At 36.1% G+C, this 20,413-nt stretch overlaps 1 protein-coding gene across 1 annotated transcript in view; it reads left to right on the plus strand.

Moving 5' to 3' along the window:
• The first annotated feature begins 1,829 nt into the window (after positions 1-1,829).
• The window catches only part of LRP1B (LDL receptor related protein 1B), a 1,903,200-nt gene continuing 1,884,616 nt past the window's right edge, over positions 1,830-20,413 (plus strand). The window contains exon 1 of the mRNA XM_047873645.1: positions 1,830-2,010. Coding sequence (XP_047729601.1) covers positions 1,830-2,010 — 181 coding nt within the window. The remainder of the gene's footprint in view (positions 2,011-20,413) is intronic.

Consider the following 20,413-nt stretch of genomic DNA (forward strand, 5'->3'; position numbering starts at 1 on the left):
AAATTTACCCTTCCTCCCCTCCCCAGCCCCATGTTCTTTGAATTCCGCCATTAAGTCCAAAGTTTGTGAATTTTTAGTATAAAGTAAAATAGGAAAAATACCTTTTTATATTTCCTATATGCTAAATCTTACTGTGAAACAGTAAAAATAATAGGTGAAATCACACATGTAACAACTTTAGAAGGGAAGAAAACATACACTTTTAAAGATGGAAGGAGTCATCTTTTTAGACACTAAATGGCTTGATATAAAAGGGAAAGTCAACTTTAAAATTTACAATGTGGCAAAAATGACATAAAGGACATATTTTACAATCACAGAGTAAGTATAAAAAGTCAAATTTCACAGGTTCTTGGTAATTTTCCGTAGAGTCACCTCTGTGTTCTTTGATCCAGTCTAATTTTAATGACTTCTAAGGAACAGCCAAATATGTTTCTGGGTATTTTGCTCTCAGGAACAGCTAGCTCATAGTGCTAGCATTCGCCTGTATTGTGTCAACCAGTAAACTGCACAAAGTGCTTAAGGTATCTTCCATTTGTTTCTCAATCATCCTGTTCCTTAGTTTTCTTATAGTTTGCCTTACATCCATTTGAAGTTTTAAAATATCAAATATTAATGCATATTTAGAATACATGTTTTTCAACCTTAGTGTTTAGTCAAGAATTATAGATGTTACAAGGAAAAATAAGCCTTCAACAATTAATATTTCTGAGTTTTAACTCCTTAGCCATCTCTGAATGTTTAACTAAAATTGTAGGTTTGGGGATAATTATATTAAAAACCTCAAGTGGTCATTAAAACAACTTTTTTTTTTTTTTAATTCCACTGATTCATGTTCATGCCTTGGATGGTTTGGTAAAGTTTTATAACTGCACCATGTGGAGAAAGAAAAAAAAAACACAACAGGAACAATTTAAAAATCCTCAAAACATGTTTAAAATGGTTCGAGGAACATTTTTAAAGAGGGAAATAGACTGCAAAACAAACTGTCAATCCTTTGCTCTATGATTCCCTGCTTAGGGACCTCTTTCCATTCATTTTCCCTTCTTTTGCAAGGGGTAATGACTTTGGGGGTTGTTTGGGCTTTTTTTGTTGCTGTTGTTGTTTCTGCTGAGTCACTAAATTTTGCATCTTTGCCCCAAGATGCTACTCAGCATAAAAGTTAAAAGCGCAATTCAGAAAACATCGCATTTGTGTGTGGAGCAGAGGAAACCATTTCCCTAAGAGAAGCTCAATGACTTGGCTTGTCCTTCCTTCCCGGTAAGGAAGCTTCCAGGGAGAGAAGGGATCAAATCCGCTTTGCCGAGAGAAGCATCCCAGCGCTGTAGCTGATAATTCCGAGGTGGCTGTTAAATGCGGAGCTTCCTAGGCGGGCCTGGGTGGCTCAGCCCAATGCAGAAGTCTCCCCCTTCTCTAAAGACCCAAATCCCTACAGAACCAGCTTTGGAGTTACTTTCCCTTCAAGGAGACCGAAATAATTGTGATTTGTGGTGCTCTCAGTTCGCGGTGGTATTTTCCTGTTGTGTTAAATGCCTCTCACTAAGTAATAGATGTGATTTATGTGGACGACGGAGGGGTGTGTGGTGGATTCGGTGATTAATCAGTGAATTCCCATCCGCTGGCATCTCTCACTGCCCCTCTTTGCGTGATGTAAGATCAGACGTACCCTGCATTGAAAAGTCAAGACACACGAGCGGCTCGCTCGCTCTCACACACACTCTCTCCCTCCCACACGCGCGCATCCGTACACCTTCCACATCCTGCTCCAGGCAGGAGAAGGCGGACTGGCTGGGCTCATTGAGCTGAAGAATTTCCAGTGACATTTGTAAATGACGCTGCTCGATTCGGGGCTCCGAGCTGCCGCCGCCGCCGGGCCGAGGGCGCCGCGGAGCAGTCTCCAGCTCAGGCTTCCTTACCGGGCGACCACAATGTCCGAGTTTCTCCTCGCCTTACTCACTCTCTCGGGATTATTTCCTATCGACAAGGTGCTGACCGTGGGAGCCGACCGAGGTAAGGAAATAGCTCCCTCCTGGTTTCCCCTTTCTTCCTCGGGCTTTCCTGCTGGGCGATGCTTGTAGATAAGTGAGTGTGAAACTTAAGTCCTTGTGGCCCCGCTCCCCAGGACTGGTTGGCCACTGTATCGCTGGCCTCGTGGGGGTGAGAGGTGCAGTGGTGGATTTCCGAACCAGGTGCCAGAGTCCTCCTCGGCTTCCTCCCACCCCCAGCTTTTTCCTTTGGCCATTTACCGGTCCTGATTTTGTACCCCCCCGGGAGCGTTTGGACTTGGACTGCGCGCTTCTGCCCGCGCAACCCAAGCGCTGCAGATGTTGGGATCGGAATTCTCTTTTCCAAGACTTGCTGCGCACTGACTCTCACAGCTGCGAGCTTTTGCAGGTTCCGGATTCTCCGCGTTGTGTGTGTTCCCTCAACTTAGCTCCTGGTTAACTTCCCTACCTGATGCACCCAGGGTGTGTGGAGGGGAGAAAGCGGCCGCTCGAGCCCCTTTCGTTTCTGTAGCCCCTTCCTGAGGCAGACTCAGGAGAGATTAGTGTCTCAGCGGAGAGGCTTAGGCTTTCAGGGAGCTTCTGGGCGCAGGTACCTGCTTGAACTTGACTTTTTTGATTCTGAAGGTCTGTGACACAGCTCATGGTACCAGGAGACGCTTACCCACTACTGGCATTTTGCCATTGTTTATTTTTGTTTGTTTGTTTGTTTGTTTTATGGGTTTTTTTTTCTTCCCCAAATAGCTGATGAGTGGTGGAAGTTGAAATGGGAATGTAAGGAGAAGAGGAGAGAGGAGGTGGGAATGTTAGTTAATAAGCCTAGATCGTATAAACTTTTGATCTGGAAACCCAGGAATCCCTGTGCAAGTTAGATGATCTTTGACAACAGTCGCACGGGTGAAAAAAAAAAAACAGGTAGATGAATATTTGGGCGGCTAGCCTTGGAATGGTTAACTCCCTAAAGTAAAATCGGGAGTATCTTTCATATATATATATATATATATATATATATATATATATATATATCTCCACACACACACGTATGTAATATTTTGGTTTGTTGTCAATGTTTAATTAGAAAAAAAAGAGAAGTAACAAAGATAGAAAGGATATCTGGATCCCAATGTCAAGTAAATAGGCAAAATGTTGCATTGGGAGATTTAGTGATGTGTTTATATGAAGTGAATTATGAACTGACTAAAAATTATTGTTTCATTATAGAAAAGAAAGAACAGGGGAATGAATTGTAGTGTGTCTACCCAGCCTGCTGTTGGCAACCAGGTTATAGTCATTATAATGTTGAGCACATTTCTTTTACCAGTAGTGAGACTGATACTAGTTCCTTTAGAAAATCTGACATTCACTGAATGATAATCTTTTAAAGATATCATTGCTACCTAACTATATAGCTTCTAAACTTGTCTTAACTTACCTTGAAGTTGGTGTGGAATGGTTGAAAACTATACTGATAAAATGGAAGCACATAGCTCTAACTTGAAATGATGATGTCTTTGATCTGGAACAATCAGCTCTCAACCTTTCTTAGGAAGAATCTTTGAAGTTGGACCAGAGCAGATGAACAGAATGAAGCTTTTCAGCCCTGTGAGCTAGCAAAATATAATGGCACTGCAGACTCCTGCTATTGGGCTTTTTCTGATTGAGTCCCCAATCTCTGCAAATTTGACCTCATCTAGAGCTAAGTCCTCAGTGGTTTGGGATGTGTTTATGAGGGAGAGAGTTGTTGCTGCAATGATTAGAACGAATACCTGAGGAGAATTGTATAAATCATAAAAAGTTAAGCTGTAGACCCTGGATTTTCTCCTGAGATAGAAAACTAAATAACTAAAAAGATTACAATTTGGTGCACATTTAGATCCGTGAGGGAGAGGGACATCTAAGACATAAACAGGGCATAGGGAAAACGATTGTTACCTTTTTCCTAGAACTGAAATAGTGTCGTAAATCACCATGACAACATCAAAAGTACTGTTATCAGATAGCACAAGTCAACATAGTTGTAGACCAACACTTTGCCACTATCATATATATTTAACACAACTTTCCAAACTGTTAGAAAGGAGTTAAAATTGCCAGAGCTTTCTATCAAAAGTAAAAAGGGTGTGTCTCATTTGGAAAAGGAGGGGCGGTGGGGGAGAAATCCTGTTTAAAGTTGAAAAAGAAGGTGCTGCTGCATTATGGCAAACTTTCCTCAATGAAATGCTGAAACAGACAATATAGGAATATAAACTCAAGAAAGAGGTTAATGAGATGTAGCTTTTTGCACAGGCTTATGTCAATTGTCCTTGAGGAATAAAATAGGCATGTGAATTACACAGGTGTGTTTTGTAGTGCAGGAGTTGCTTCATTCCTGAAAATGAAAAATTACTTTCAGGTTCTCCAAATATGTATTGGGTAATGGGTGACTTTTAAACTGTATGAATTAGATAGAAATACTTGGATTACCTTCTGCCTGTGTTGCTCTTTGGTTTGTAAGTTTATCAAACATTTTTTTAAACAGAATACTTTAACTTATATGCTTGTGTTCAGTCTACATACATCTACTTTTCCTTCTAATTCTACATTATTTATTTTCTTGGTTTATATTGATTTTGATACAGAGTTAAGATAATGTACATGTCAGTTCTTGTTAGATTTCATCACATCTAAAAAGGGAAACATCTTTGTAACTCTTAACAGCAAAACGTGAAGGATAAATCATATTCACTTAGGATCAACCAATGTGTCATATTACAATGTCATATCATATCAAAGTGTTGCTTGATAGGGATTAAAACTTAAAAGGAAGTGTATTTTAAATTGTCAAATTTTCTGCAAATAAAGGGGATTGAGAGACCTAAAACTAGTCTCTTTTAAAAAATTCCTGGGTCAGATAAGAAGGTGAAACATATTTCCAAATAATTAAAGTTCATGCTGTTATAATCATCTAAATGTATATGTCCATAAAACCCTCTAAAAGTGGCAATCATGTGCATGTCAAAATTTTAATCTTCCTCCCCTCAAGGAAGAATGAACTACGACCCATGTATCCTGTAAACTAAAGTTTTGTTTTGAAGAAGTCTGTGTAATCTTTGAGATTTCTTCTTCTTCTTCTTCTTCTTCTTCTTCTTCTTCTTCTTCTTCTTCTTCTTTTCTCTCTCTCTCTCTCTCTCTCTCTCCTGAAGTTTACTTTGAAACTGATAAGAACGAAGGGAAACAATGGGAAAACAAAGAATAATTTCAATGTGTGAAAACACAAAAAAGAGTTTAAATGCAGAGAATAGAGTAAGTGAGGGAAAGGAAAGTGAGGAGAAAGCCAAATGATAAATTTAGGAAGAGACTGAATCCATATTAGTATTTCTTAAAGAAGAGATTAAAGTATCTTTAGACAAAATAATATTTTTTAAAATAAATATTTTCTTCTCACTCCATAATAATTATGGAAATATTTGCAGTATAAAAATAATTTAAAGAAATTTCCATCAAGGTGAGGTTGGATATAATTAAATCTCTAAGAATGGGGAGATACATGAGAATATCGCAGAAAACTCAAATGTTAAGAATACTAGAATTATTAAGATGGAAGATTTTTTTAAGTGGAAGTGAAGGAAGTCCATCTTCTTAGAAAGAGTGGGGGATGAGAGACATAGTGAATATATTCTTAAGTGTGATACGACACTTTCTAAATGCTACTTGTCATCCACGGTAGAGACATGCAGAAATTTTTACTTTACAAGTGTATTGGATCCAGGACATTAATTTCTTGCTATTTGCCTTGTCATTTTCTTTTCAGAGCCTAGGGTGTACCATAAAGTTAGGCTCCATTTAAAGTCACCTGGACTGAACATGACTTGGTCTTCTACAATGATTGCAATGGTGAGGGGACTCTATATCTTCCCTCCATTCTGTATTTTACTATGATCAATTTTTTTCATGGTTCTACTATTAATTTTTGTCTTATATGAAATGTGCACTCTTTTTTCTTCAATTCCTTCCTAGCAATAGGGATTTTGTATAGTAAAAAGTACCAACCAGATGTATTGAAAGATTTCTCTATCTTCTGTAGCTGTCTGTCAAAACAGTTCTTGTACAAAGGAAACACTTGTCTTCATTTTAGATAGATGCATTCAAAGAAAGTAGAATTAATGCTAAAAGTTAAACATCATTGTATCAACATGATATCATTAGTTAAACTAATTTAGCAGTAAGTGGAGCCCACTTACTGTGTGTGTGTGTGTGTGTGTGTGTGTGTATATATATATATATATGTTATATATATGTATATATGTTATATATATATATATAATATATATAACATATATATAACATATGTATGTATATATATATATATATATATAATAAGGATTATATATACATATCTTCTTTATTATGGCTGTTTTGGCACAAACATCCTTTAAAAATACCACTGTAGCCCAAAAATTAGATAGATTTTTTGATGTGAAACTTTCATTTCTAAATTCCAGAAAATATATGTCTATCTTTGTCTTATTGCCTCCTTGAAAAACAAAAATACGAAATGGAAGAATGTTCAGAATTATTTTTCAACTCCCAACATGGCAATATTCTAATGATGAACTTCCATGTAACAAATATTTTGTTGTAAAAACAATCTGACAGTGGAGGACATAAATTTTAAAATGCATTTGCTTTTGGAATACCTGTGATAATGATGCCCTCCGTGCTTATAATTTGAAACAATGTTTTTAGCAACTGCAATGCTAAACAAAAGTAAACTGAAAGGTTGAGTCCTTTATAATAATGAGTTAACCAGAATATGTACTGGACCAAACTTCTATCAGGAAATCGTCATATTTACTTAAGGCAGTTCAAAAACTACCTAGAAGAAGAAATCTGGGTCCCCATATTTAATATAAGATTAGTGACAAAAAAACTACCTTGATGCACAGAGAGTACAAATAACAAGGTGTTTTTGTTGTTTGTTTTTTGCTGGGGAAGGGAGGACAATAATTAATCAACCAAATAGAAAAGTGCTGGCATACTTTTTATCCTCTTTGTTACATTCCAATATGGATTGTTATTCTCCAAATTTAACCTATATGAAAACCCATTAAATAGAGGCATAGGGATGAATAAAGGCACAGGCCTTGGGAGACATTTTCTAGTTGTTTTATTTTGGAATGAGATCTTTAGAGCTTGTTAGTTCCTTGCGGAGGTGGGGGGGTGGCAAACGTTCTATTATTTAAACATTAAATACAAAACCATGAACATATCTTTAAAAATTAGAGTTAAAAAAATTTACTTTTGGACTAATGCACATGTGTGCCAATGAGTGTATTTACCTCACTTGCTTTTGAAAAGTATTGTGCTTGCCATAATATTTAATCCCTGTTCTCCCTTTTGTGTGCTCTATCAATTGGATAAAATGTCAATCTCTCCAAGTACATCTGAACTCTTTATGTTATATAGAAAGAGGAACAAAGCCTTCAGAAGATTTTGCAGCACATCACAACAAGTAAGCTTAGACCTCCAAAATTTATATATATTTCTTCTATTGGAAGTTTTTCTGCTATATAAGTTGCCTTCCCAATTTTAGATCTATATTTTCCTCCTCATAAATGATTTGGTGGCCTCCCTTTTCCCCCCGGCATAGCTATAAGGCCAAGTTAGAAAATATATATTATTTATTGCTCTGTTCTGAATTCAGTGATGCCAAAATATTCTTTCCGTCTTTCTCTCCATCCTATTGATTTAGGCTATCTCTATACAAACCCAGTTATTTTGACTGAGCTTTCTGACTTGACTAATTGGTGAAACTGACTCGTAAATAAATGGGAATCAAAATATTAGATAGAAGCCAGTCAGATGTGATAATATAATAAAACTGATCTTGCATTAAAAGCCTAAAGTTGAATTTTATGGAAAAACAACAACAATAACATATTTCCCTGAAAGGCTTATGCATTGTATTTATCTTCTATACTTTTTAATATAAGTCATATGTGCCTATGTCCTTATTCCTGTCATAACAGGGGAATTTAATGTATTTTAGTAGTAATTATGTATTTTTATCACGGGTTAGTATAAGAACCTACAACACTATCAGAATGTGATAAGTACGTGCTCTGAATTCATTCATGCTCAGGTAATTACTTTATTGAAAGTAATTAGAAATTTATTATTTTTCATTATTGGCTTTATTAACTGAATTTATTTTTCTCATTTTGTGAAATATTTTTAAAAATTAAAATATATTCCTAAATGTTATTTCAAATTCAAGACTTTATCTCAACACAGGATATATAGTAGAAATCATTGCAGTGATAAAATGGACAACAGGGTATAGTGTGTTTATAAATGCTACCATAATAACTTTCTCATGCAATCACATTAACTTAGTTTCAGTCTGCAATTAGATGTCCAGTTATGGTTAAAAAATGCAATGGTGTGATTAAATAAATGGGCCCGTTCATTTGTTGTTGATTTCCCAGTAGGTCGGATTCTTAGAAGTATCACCAGAGCAAAAAGCTAACACTTAAGTTGGTAATGACTGTGTTACTTATATTGCTCAGTAACTCTGCCCCTCATATTCGTTGAATCATATATTACATACATTTGGGATTTCTCAAATATTCCAAAATAGTTGTAAATATGCAACACTTGTCAAAGGTATCTTTACCCATAGAAACAATGAAAAGTGATTTTGATTAATATATTCTTACTATACAGCCATCTATAGTATACTACTATACTCTTATTTTTCTCAGACATAGTCATGCACTATGAAAGTTCCCATTAATACATGAATATTATAACTATATATCCTTTATAGAAAATGAGTTGAGAAAGTACCTTTTCACATGAGATTCCTTCTAACTTTATTAAGTAAGAGAAAAAGAAAAAAAGAAGAAGACAGAGTGTGTTGCCTTGCTAAGGTGCTGGCATTACATTTTATCTCACAATGCATTCTTACTAACAGTCAGACATCCCTTCCTGAGACGCATGCACCTCATTGTCCTGGCTGGCTTAGCCTTCAGACCAAAGACGGGTATTGTTGAAACACGACCTCATTTTACTCGAAAGAATACATTTCTTCTTTGGGTAAGATCAAGGTACCACAGATCGTCTCTTGTTTTATTCTTACAATCAATAGGACATTCCTTCCTAACTTTTCCACATTGCATTGACATCCTTCAAGACTTCCAAGACAGCTTAACTTTAGAAATATGAATACATAATTTCTTAAGAATTTTTCTACCGCTGAGTTTTTCTTTAATGACAATTTGTCATCTTAGCCCTTTCTTCTTAAAATGAGAAAAGATAGCTAAAAATGGGGATGGGGAGAAGAGGAGAAGTGAAACTTGGCTGTGGTTGCTTGCTTTGAGTGTTCCTAGGGTATTTTAAGATATTCATGAAAAAGAAAAACCGTGGGTATAAGGTTGATAACAGAAATGGGTTTAGAATGATCTGTTTTCTTTAGAAATTAGGATGTGTAGGAGAGGAAGGACAAAGATGCTAAGACAGAGTACGTTGACAAAAAGAATTTATTGAAACTTCAATCCACACACACTAAATAACTGTGGCAATTAGGAACCTCAGACCTTTGCTAAAATACACATTCTAGAAATTTAAAAAAGATTTGGTTTTTAGATTATCTCAGATCTTGTGTGCATTTCCTAAAGCTTTTAATGGTATATTTTATTGGTATGAAAATATTAAAATAGCAAGTATGCTTTATTAAAAAAATTCTACTTTATTCAACTCTATTAATTTTTAAGGCATTTTCTCATAATTAAGCTTTTGAAAGTACAGTGATAACGATGTCAGCTCATGGGTAGATTTTTGCCTCATCAGGTGAAAATATTATGATCATGCCTATTGGACATTCATATTTCTGATATATTTTTTTTTAAATAACTAAGATTTACAGATAGAATTACTAACTCAGAACACAGGCCCTTTTGCTGTGTCTTTGTATTGTCATTATTTTAACAAAAAAGCTAACAGTTCACCAGCACCATAATGCAGATAATGTTGAAGGCTAATGATACTAGTGGCATACAAATCTTATTTGGCGGGAAATATGTACATCTAATCCAACATTGGCCAACTTTAAGAATAGGTAGAATTTAGAATTTAAACATTCTGTTTCTGTCCATCTTTGGATATAGTTCTTTTCCCCACTAAGATGTTTTCTCCCTATTTGTACTTGTTAAGGATATTGTCAACTATTTTGAAATTAATCCTGATAGCATAAGAACCAGAATCTTAGCACTTTTTCCACTCTTCTTGCTTGCTGTCATTGCTGGGAGAACATAAAGTTATGAAGAGCACAAGGGTTTGCTCTTGTGAGTGCTTTAATCTGGGTGCCTGTGAAAACACCACAAGAGTTTTACAGAAAACCATTCCAACCAACTCCAAAAAACAGACACAGCAGTGTCCCTTACACCTTCCACGAGTGCAAGGAAGATAATGTATGTGAAAACACAATGCATTCTGTATTCCACCATAAAACCAGAATTCCCTTACATTTTCAGGACATTTTCATTTTTTTTTCAGTTTTTTTCTCCTGCTGAAATCATATGATTCCTGAAGCAAACCATGTGGTTGGTGATCATTCATTTATATATCCACTCATTGAACAAAATGGAACAAATATGTGCTGGGAATTCTTCTAGGTGTTGGGAATGAGGCAAGTGAGCAAGTTTGATTTAGTTTACGTTTTAGTGCAACAGGAGACATTCAGCAAACAAACAAATAATATTTTGTTCTAAGAAGAAATACAAATAATATAATGTAATCAAGAGAAGTGATTGGTGGTTGTAATCACAGAAGACATTTTGAGAAGAGTGACCTATTTGCTGAGACAAAAGAATGAGAGGAAACAAGTATGAGTAGTTCTGAAGGAGGATCTTTCCATGCAAACACTTGTGAGGGAGTCAAGAATTTGGTATTTTAGAGAAAGAAAGAAAGTCTGTGTGTTTGAAGTGAACTGTGTGTTTGGGAAAGAGGAAAAGTGGGAAGGGCATATTTATTGTGTAGTCAGAATAGACCACACAGGACCATGCCGATCAAGGTGAGGCATTTGGGTTTTGTTACGATTACACTAGGCAGCAATTGGATGTTTAATCAGAGGTGAATGAGACAATGTAATTTTTAAGAGCTCAGGCTTGTTGTTGCTGAATAAAGGAAGATAAGAAGGATACAATGATCCAGTAAAAGGCTTATCATAATTGTCCTGGAGAGAGATGTTGGTAGCTTAAATGAAGGGATAGCTGTGTAGATGAGGACAAGGTAGAGGAGCAGCTCATATCTTTAATTTAGGAAGATTTTCTGTAACACTGAATGCAGCACCAGTCAGTATATTGGGAGGATAAGGCATGAAATACAGCCTCAAGCTATTGTCTTTCAAGGTAAGGGTTAACACTGTAGAGAATTTAAAAATGAATTCATTCCTCTTTGCTAGCACCTTTAATTGATTTGTCTGCAATGTTTCTAAGTGTATAGCATGTGACGGTCACATGTGGACCCTGTAATATTGTTTGCCTTCTTATTACCTTTTCCCTTATATTTCAGAATTACTAATACCATCTTCCCTATTACCCCATGTTTTCCATACCATGTCTGCAGAATGGAATTAGTAGAGTCAGACTGATAGTATTCTTTGGGGGCTTAGTTAAAATGATGCACTTAGTTATATTCCAAGCATTATTAAATATGGCAGTAAATTGTGTTTTTTTCTCCTGTTATTTCTACTAATCTAAATGAACATAATAGCAGAAGGAATAGGCATTGGCCTGTTTGATGAAGATGCATTTGTGCATTTTTTTCCAGAGAAAACTATGAAATCCTCAGAGTTTTAAAGAAAGAGCTCATTTTCATTGAACCCCAAATTCTTGACATGACTGAGAAGAATTTGTGCTGATAGTTGAGTTCCCACTAATACATATTTGATTAAAGGGAAGAAATTGTAAGAGTGCTGCTATTGGCTGTAGGCATTACCCTGTCTCGAAATTCCAGGAAAACTGTAGAAAGGATGGGGTAGTGACAGTAAGTGGTGTAAAATCTACTGGGTAAGCATTTATGACCTAGTAGGTATTCCTCTTTATCAGTCAGGTCCCTTGGATTATTCTGTATTTATCCACGCATCCATTGAATAACTGTTACAGTAACTGCTATGTACCAGTCAGTGTGATTTACAGACTAGAGAAAGAAACAACAACAATAAAAACCAGGACAAGCAATGAAACACTAGGTTAACAATTGTACAAGTTTGGATTTTCAGGGAAAGATTGCTTATGGCTACAAAACAAACTCATTTGGGTCTATTGAGTTCTTGTTGGAGCTAGAAAGGAAAAAGAGTTGAGGGAAGGAGAGAAAGAGAGAATGGTATTATAAAACTGACGGAAAAGGAAAAATATCAGAACCCAGAAGGTCTGTGAAAATGAAGAAAAGGTTACAGTGTTTGAAGGAAATACTCTTTCTGTTTAAAGCTTTATTTTTATTTATTTTAAGAAGGAGAGACTGTGTGCGTGAGCATGAGCAGGGGGGCAGAGAGAGAAGGAGAAAGAGAATCCCAAGCAGGCTGCCTGCTGCTGTCAGCATAGAGCCCTGACACAGGGCTAGATCTCATGAACCCAGAAGATCATGACCTGAGCCGAAATCAAGAGTTCAGATGCTTAACCAACTGAGCCACCCAGGCACCCCATGAAGGAAATACTGTTAATATGAAGCTAAATGACTTACTCTACACTCTAAGTTATTTAGATATTGCTTCAGGATTTTATTCCATTGATTTTTTTTTCTTATTATTTTTCTCTCCGGCTCTCTTTCCTGCTATCTACCTTGAGAAGACGAAGATTGGTTTTAAAACTTCATATTAAAATCTGTATTCCAAAGTACAAACTTAAGCCCCAAAATATTCTCACTCAGTTTCTTTTTCAGTTTTACAGGTCATCTAGTGCCAAAAAAGCAACTTGGAATAATCAGCCTTTTTGACACTATTCACTTTATGCTGCTAGTAATAGCATTGTTGAGGAAATACTTCAAGTCATTCAAAGAAATTACCTTGAGAAAGCTGTATGATCATTACATAGAATGTTTAAAAAGATAACTTGCTTTCTTAGTTTTCAAACACAATACATATTTCAGTTAAAGAAGGGAAGACATAATACTAAAGACATTAGATTAAAATAAAGAGAGCCAAAGCTCAGGCATTTAAAGTTTTCGAAATGCTTAAATAAGATATTGAAACAGCAACAACAATAAATATATTGAAACAAAAGATCTCAACCAATTTATTTGTTGTATAAAGAGCTTACATGCAGGTTTAGTAGACATTTGCTAGATGCATGTGCTGAAATCAAATTTGTGTATGACTTCAAGTTCAGTCCATTTTTTCATTCCCATTGTCAAAATCCCCTTTCATTAATTTGGTTCCAAAATTTTCAGTAGTAAAATCAACATTATGCCTAGAAATAAGTTAAATGTGAAATAAATACTAACATTTTATTAAATTTTAGAGTGACTGAACCAAATGAAATTTGAGGCTGAAAGATTTTGCATTAATATTTAATTTGGGACTCACTGTAAATTTGTTTGCTGTGTACTTTAGCAGAGGGGTGCCAAAAGTTTGGAAATAAATTAATCTGAGTAATTGAAAACAGCAGGAAGGGGAAGGGTTACTTGTGTATTTGTGGGTACGAGGCATGATTTATACTCCCTGACTACAGAACTCCACTCACATCACACAGAGGTCTGCTGAAGGGCTTTTCTTCTTTCATAACGAAAGCACTATGGGAAAAGGTTCAAAATAAGTATAAGGGAGTTATTTATATTTTAGGTAAAGCAAAAAATAATTACTGACTGCATGCTCAGAATAAAAGGCATTGGGCAGGAAATGTTGTGACCCCTTGGAACAGACTTAAACCTGCTATAAAGAGCCAAGGAAAATAAACAAAGCTTATTCAGATAACAGTTAAGCTGGCGAGACACCTGAAAAATCTAGCAATAGCAAGAAAATCGCTTAAGTCAAAAATAAACTTTCAGAGATTGAAGCTACTTGAGTTCACCAAGATTTAGAGATGAATGCCAAAGAGGATTAGTAAAACTCTCTTTCAAGTGAAATACTGCAGTAATGGCTCTATCTCCAAGTCTCAAACTCTTGCTTGAGAGTCACTATGTGAGTGAACTCAATATACAATAATAATATTTTCTTAAAAAGCAGGAAATTATATAAAGGAACCTGAAGCAGTAATCCTGCCCTCTTTCCTCCCTCCTGTAGGCAAGGTAAAATGACAGGCCACATTTCTTCTGTAGTTACACAGAAAGAAATAGGTTGACTATGGCTTCTGAGATCCCCAGTTACAGAAAAGTCTGCTTAGACTTCTTTGCTCATGGTGTTAAGTAATGGTGCTCATGTGCATTTGGCTGAACTTATGAATTAGAGGGCAGGATATAGAGCAAGTTTTGCAAATACAAATGTATATAGGACCCAGACTAGTCAGAAGGTGCCCTGAGTGATGTGTAAATTAGAGAACACCCACATTGTCCAAGGGGGAAGCTGACATTTAACTGGAGCAAATTGTGGCCTTGGGTGAATGTGGGCCAATGGTTGCCAGACCTTTAAATAGTTTAAAAGTGGGCCAGAATCTGGATTTTTATGCACAATGCCTTAAGTTTTAAGTATTGCCCATCAAGATAAAAAGCAAAACACACACTCTCTCTCTCTCTCTCTCTCTCTCTCTCTCTCTCTCTCTCTCTCTCTCTCACACACACACACACACACACACACACACACACACAATAATATTATAGGGATCAAAAACACAAGTTGATGAATTTAACACCCAAGATGACAGCCTGAGACTCACTATAGAGTCCTGCAGTTGCAGGCATCAACTGAGAGTTCAATAGGGTCACAGTGGAAACATGTTTTACTGGGTGCATTACCGACAAAAGGTGCCCCTGGAGAGCTGAGCATAATGCCTTGAAATTTGGAGTGCATAATTGTTACAGCTCATGGTTTTGGGAGAAAGGATACCAAAGAATTTCAACAGTGTTCTGCGTCTCTGCCTTCAAAATTTCCTCTCTCCTTTGAGACATAAAGGCAGAATCAGGGGAAAGAATGTGGGTGCAGAGAAAATTCTTAAAGACCCCGCAGAAAATTAATGCTATTAGACCCAATTGTCACTTGAGGCAGAAACATGCCACTGTAAGTCATCGGAGCTCTCTTAATAATGGTGAGGGAATGCTATACGGATGATTTCAGTCAGCCTCAGCACTCCAGGGATCTCATGAAAAATATTCTACATGATAAGTAACAGTCACATGGTGAAAACAACATTGCTCTGCCACACACATCATTATTGAAATGTGGAATGAAAAAAAGAAAAGAGTGAAAGGGAGAACAAAAATATAGGGAAGCGAAGATAGCAGAGATAATATCCTAATGGGCAGACAAATTCTCATGCTGAGACACAAATGGGATCACATTTAGGTTTGTGTTTCATCTTTCTTTGGGAAAGCTGTGACTTAGCAAGAACCAACTGTGTACTCTATTTCCGTATATTGTCTTTAATTTTTTTTAATTTTTTAATGTTTTTATTTATTTATTTTTGAGACACAGAGAGGCAGAGCATGAGCAGGGGAGGGGCAGAGAGAGAGGGAGACACAGAATCCAAAGCAGACTCCAGGCTCTGTGCTGTCAGCACAGAGCCCGACGCGGGGCTCGAACTCACGGACTGTGAGATCATGACCTGAGCCGAAGCCAGACGCTCAACCAACTGAGCCACCCAGGTGCCCCAGTTGTCTTTAGATTTCATACCTGTGTTCACATAAGAATTAGTATATCCAAACTGATTATTGGAACAAGCTTTAAAAAAAAACTTAAAAAAAAACAATTTTAGACCTTTGGAAAATATATACAACTAGTACAGAATGTTCCCATACACTCTTCACTTAGCTACCCCTGATGTTAACATATTATAGAACTATAATCCAATTATTAAAACAAAAAGTTAACATTGGTACAATAGATATTATTAACTATAGACTTTCTGTATTTTACTGGTTTGTCCACTAATGAACTGCTTCTATCTATCCCAGCATCCAATCCAGGATTCAACATGGCATCAGGTTGCCATTCAACATGGCATCAGGTTGCCATGACATTCAACATGGCATCAGGTTGACATGGCATCAGGTTGACATTGTACATAAGAAATCTGCCCTCTTCAGTGTATTATATCAGGAGATACATGCCAATATGCCTTATAATAGGTGATGTTAACCTTGACCACTTAGATGAGATGATGCCTTCCTCATTCTTTCTACATTTATTAATTGGAATTCTGTAAGAAAAAGCTCTTCCTTCCTTCCTTCCTTCCTTCCTTCCTTCCTTCCTTCCTTCCTTCCTTCCTTCTTTCCTTACATCAGTATAGACTCGTAGGTATTTAGTTTACTTTGTGTTATAATTAAATACTGTTATTGTTTATGTTCTTCAAATTATTCCACTTTTGGCATTGGGAAGTCTTTCAGATTGGCTACTCTGCCCTATTGTGATATCCCCATTTTTTTTTTTTAGCATTTTCTTACTTTCTAACACTGCCAGAATGAATCAAGCCCATCTTAATTTTTCCTGTTTTTGGCCTGGAATCAATTGCTACTCCAGAGAATTTCATAGGATATTGAAATTTCAAAGACTTTTAACCAAATGCGTTTTCTTCAGTGTCGTAAGATTATCTTAAGGATGGTAAACAATTGAAAGAATAATTCCTCTACAGATATGCTTTAATGGTCCAAAAGATATCACTTGTCTCAGTTATTTAATTTTAATACAGTAATCACTGCTGTGGTTGATTATCTGTGACTAAAATTCTGAATTTGTATGATTATGGGTGATGATGCTTATTAAGTCATTCAAATATTACTGTCTCCAAAGGTTCTTAAAAAGCACATAAATTTTATAAAATCAATTAATATTTATTGATCCTTTCTCAGGAAACCTGTGTTAGGTACCTTTTTTAAAAGGCATATCAGCCCTTAAGTAGTTAATGGTCTAATTCAGATAATTCATAAATCTTATGACTTATAATTCATAAGTAATATAAGGAGTGATTGCAGAGGGTTTGATCAGACCTTGCAGATGAGGCCATGGACCTATAGTGATTTTGTGTCTTGCCTTTTGGATGGGCAGTGAATAGAAAAGCATATGCCAGAAGTAGTGAATGGGTTTGATATTTTGGAAGAATCTTGACTGGTAGGTTTCCAGATTGCTATATTAAAAGAGATTCTATAGTTGAGTCTGAGTTCTTTAGTAAAGATCACAGTGATGAGTTGGTGATGTTGCCAATGGTCAAGTCAGAAGATATACAGGAGTGTTAGCATCTGGCCTTCTTACCATTTCTGGTTTAGTTAGCACAATAAGAGCACAGTATAAGTCTTTTGTGATTAAAAAAGATAGTTCCTTCCCATGACTCATGGGTAAGGTGAACCAGTAAACTGATGTGTGAAATTCCAGGTAATGAAACATGGCTTTATATAAAGACAAGTGTCTAGAATCTTTTCAAAAGGCCTAGGATCTCCACTTTTTCAATGTACGAAGTTTTTTATTTTCTTCCTTTTTAAGTGCCCCCATGAGCGTCACATTGCTTGACTTTGTTTGTTTGTTTGTTTGTTTGTTTTTAAGACTTTCTGGTGGTTGATACAGCCTTGTTCTTCCTGATCGTTTCCAATTTCTCCCAAATTTGAGCTGCAATTTTTTTCCCCCTCACTGTGGGATCCTCCTCCACCTGCTAAAAGAGCCAAACACAACCTTACTTTCCAAAAAGTCTGATTCATCTTAGGTTCTTGGATACATCCAGTTTTAATGGCATATTGTCTAAAAAAATATAGATGTGAGATTATTGATCCAACAATCAGTTTAGCTTCTGATAATAGCTCTAGGAAGGTAGTGAGAAACAGAACTAGTTGGAAAGCAATGCAACACCCATATTGAATTTTTAACAACTTAATACATTTTAGGAAATGATCCATCTGAAAGGCATTATGGCTTGCTGAGAAAAGCTGTACACTGGGAACCGGGAGAAGTGGGCTCAATTCCCAGCTCTGCATCTGACTCACTCTTTGTCCTTGGGCAAGTCACTTAGCCTCTCTCTGTGTCTACTTCCTGCCTGGTAAAATAAGGAGAATAATGCATAAAGGCTCCCACCTCACCAAGATGTGTTGAGGCTGTATTCTGTAACCACTGAAGGGATCTTTCTTCCCCCTGCTGGCTAATGGCAAACTTATTTTTATTAGCATCTAGTTTGATTAAATTTTGCAAAAAAAAGCATGGAGCTATGACTAACTTGAAAGAATCCTCTAATCCTTTAATTTACACTAGAGTTTTACTGCAGTACATGTTGCTTTGTGTTGATATACTCGATGCTAGGAAGAGGACTTGTAGATCCTGTATCTACAAAAAATCTGTTGCCTCAATCTACTTGAGTGTCAACTATGTCTTGTACTGAGCACTGCAGAACCCATTAGAGGAATAGAAGATAAAATCCTGGAGAGAAGAGGTTTACATATAAAAATGTTACCTAACAATATTTATTCAAAAATGCTATTGTTAACATTAGGATCTAGACAATGAGAAAATCAATATAGGCTGAAAAATCACAGAGCAACGTCTTGGAATACATTGAATAAATGCCTTTTATCCTATGACATCTTCCCTGATTGCTCCCGCAAAAATGATCATTTCCTTCATTTCCCATCCTCTTTGTTTGATCTTGCTGGCTCATTTTAATTTCTCCAGTTTTCCCTGAATATATTTTACCATTTTTAATCTTTTTTTTTCTTTTTAACTACTAGTTGATCATAGTTTCTTTTTGGTTATTTTGTCTCTTAACTTTTTTTATATTGAACAGCACCCCATCACATTTTTTCATGATCTTTATCTTTTGAAATGATTCTGCCAATCGTAGAATATCTTATATTTTGAATTTGTCTTATTTTTTCATTATTTTATTTATCGAGGTCCTGTATCACCAGTGTTTTCTCTAAATAGGTTATTAGATCTAGAGGCTAGATTGGATTCAAATTGAATATTCTGGGACAGAATACTTCGTAGGTTGTATTAGGTATATGTATACATATTAGAATTAATAATGCAAATACCAAGAGAGATGGAAAGTGCTTCTGCTTTGCTGCAGTGCTCAGCAGTAATGTTGTATACTATTGTAGAAGAAGAGTGCACTTATTAGCTCTATTATCTTTACTAATTACTTGATCTCTTTAAATCTGTTTCCTTATAAATGAAATGCAGCAATACCTACCATAAAGTCTTGAGGGTTTGAGAAAATACTTATAAAGTGTCCTGTTTATAGTAGGCACTCAATTATTAGTACTGATAGTAGTAATAATGATTGCTTATGTAATAGTTTTCTGTCGTATGGTCTTTTATGATGAAAATGTTTAGGAATGACATTCATTCTATGAACAGAAAGCAGTACTGTTCATCCCAGGATTCCCATTGTAACAGATGGATGTTTCCAGTCTGTTGGCTGGTTGGTTGTTATAATATGATATAAATGGGAGACATTATTGGTAAATCTTTCTAGTAGATTATAAATAACCCAATAAACAAATAAAAACATTATCTATAGACAAAAATCTCTCTGTCTCTAAAAACTCCAAATCCTTTGCTCCAAGATCATCTTGTGCTTTCCACCACTCCAAGAAAAGGAGAGAAAATTACATGTAAAATCTAAGAACCTACACTTGAGGTATTCCCAGTAATTGAAAGACAACAACAAAAAACATTAGGGTTGAGATTAAGAGATTATGTTTTGAAGTTAGTCAGTTTGGATTCCAGTCCACACTATTTCAGCTATGTCACATTGGCCAGGGTACATAGTCTCTTTGAAACCCTATATGCTTATTTGCAAAAAAAGCTCCAAGAGATGTAAATATAGAATAGAGATATATAGGAGTTAAGCGACTGACTCTTGATTTCAACTCAGGTCATAATCTCATGGTTTGTGGGATCAAGCAACACATGGGGTTCTGAGGGGACAGCACAGAGCCTGCTTGGGATTTTCTCTCTCTCTCTCTCTCTCTCTCTCTCTGCCACCCCCCCCTCTGCTCATGTTCTCTTTTCAAAATAAAATAAATAAAATTAAAAAATAAAGAATAGAGATATATAAACCACCAACTCACAATCACTGCTCAATACATGCTGGTTGTTATATTTTATTACTGTATACATACATTTATTGCCTACAGTTGGCACTTAATAACTCTTAGAAGCCAGTGACGTTATAGTAGGAGAGACCAGGGCTGTTGCAGAGTCTGCGAAAAAACCAGGCAGAGGAATGGTAGGGAGGAATGACATCCACATCACACTCTGCTTACCAAGCTTTGTGCCCCGGTCTCGGGTTATATTTGAC

The sequence above is a fragment of the Prionailurus viverrinus genome, chromosome C1 (assembly GCF_022837055.1).
Source record: "Prionailurus viverrinus isolate Anna chromosome C1, UM_Priviv_1.0, whole genome shotgun sequence".
Taxonomy (NCBI): domain Eukaryota; kingdom Metazoa; phylum Chordata; class Mammalia; order Carnivora; family Felidae; genus Prionailurus; species Prionailurus viverrinus.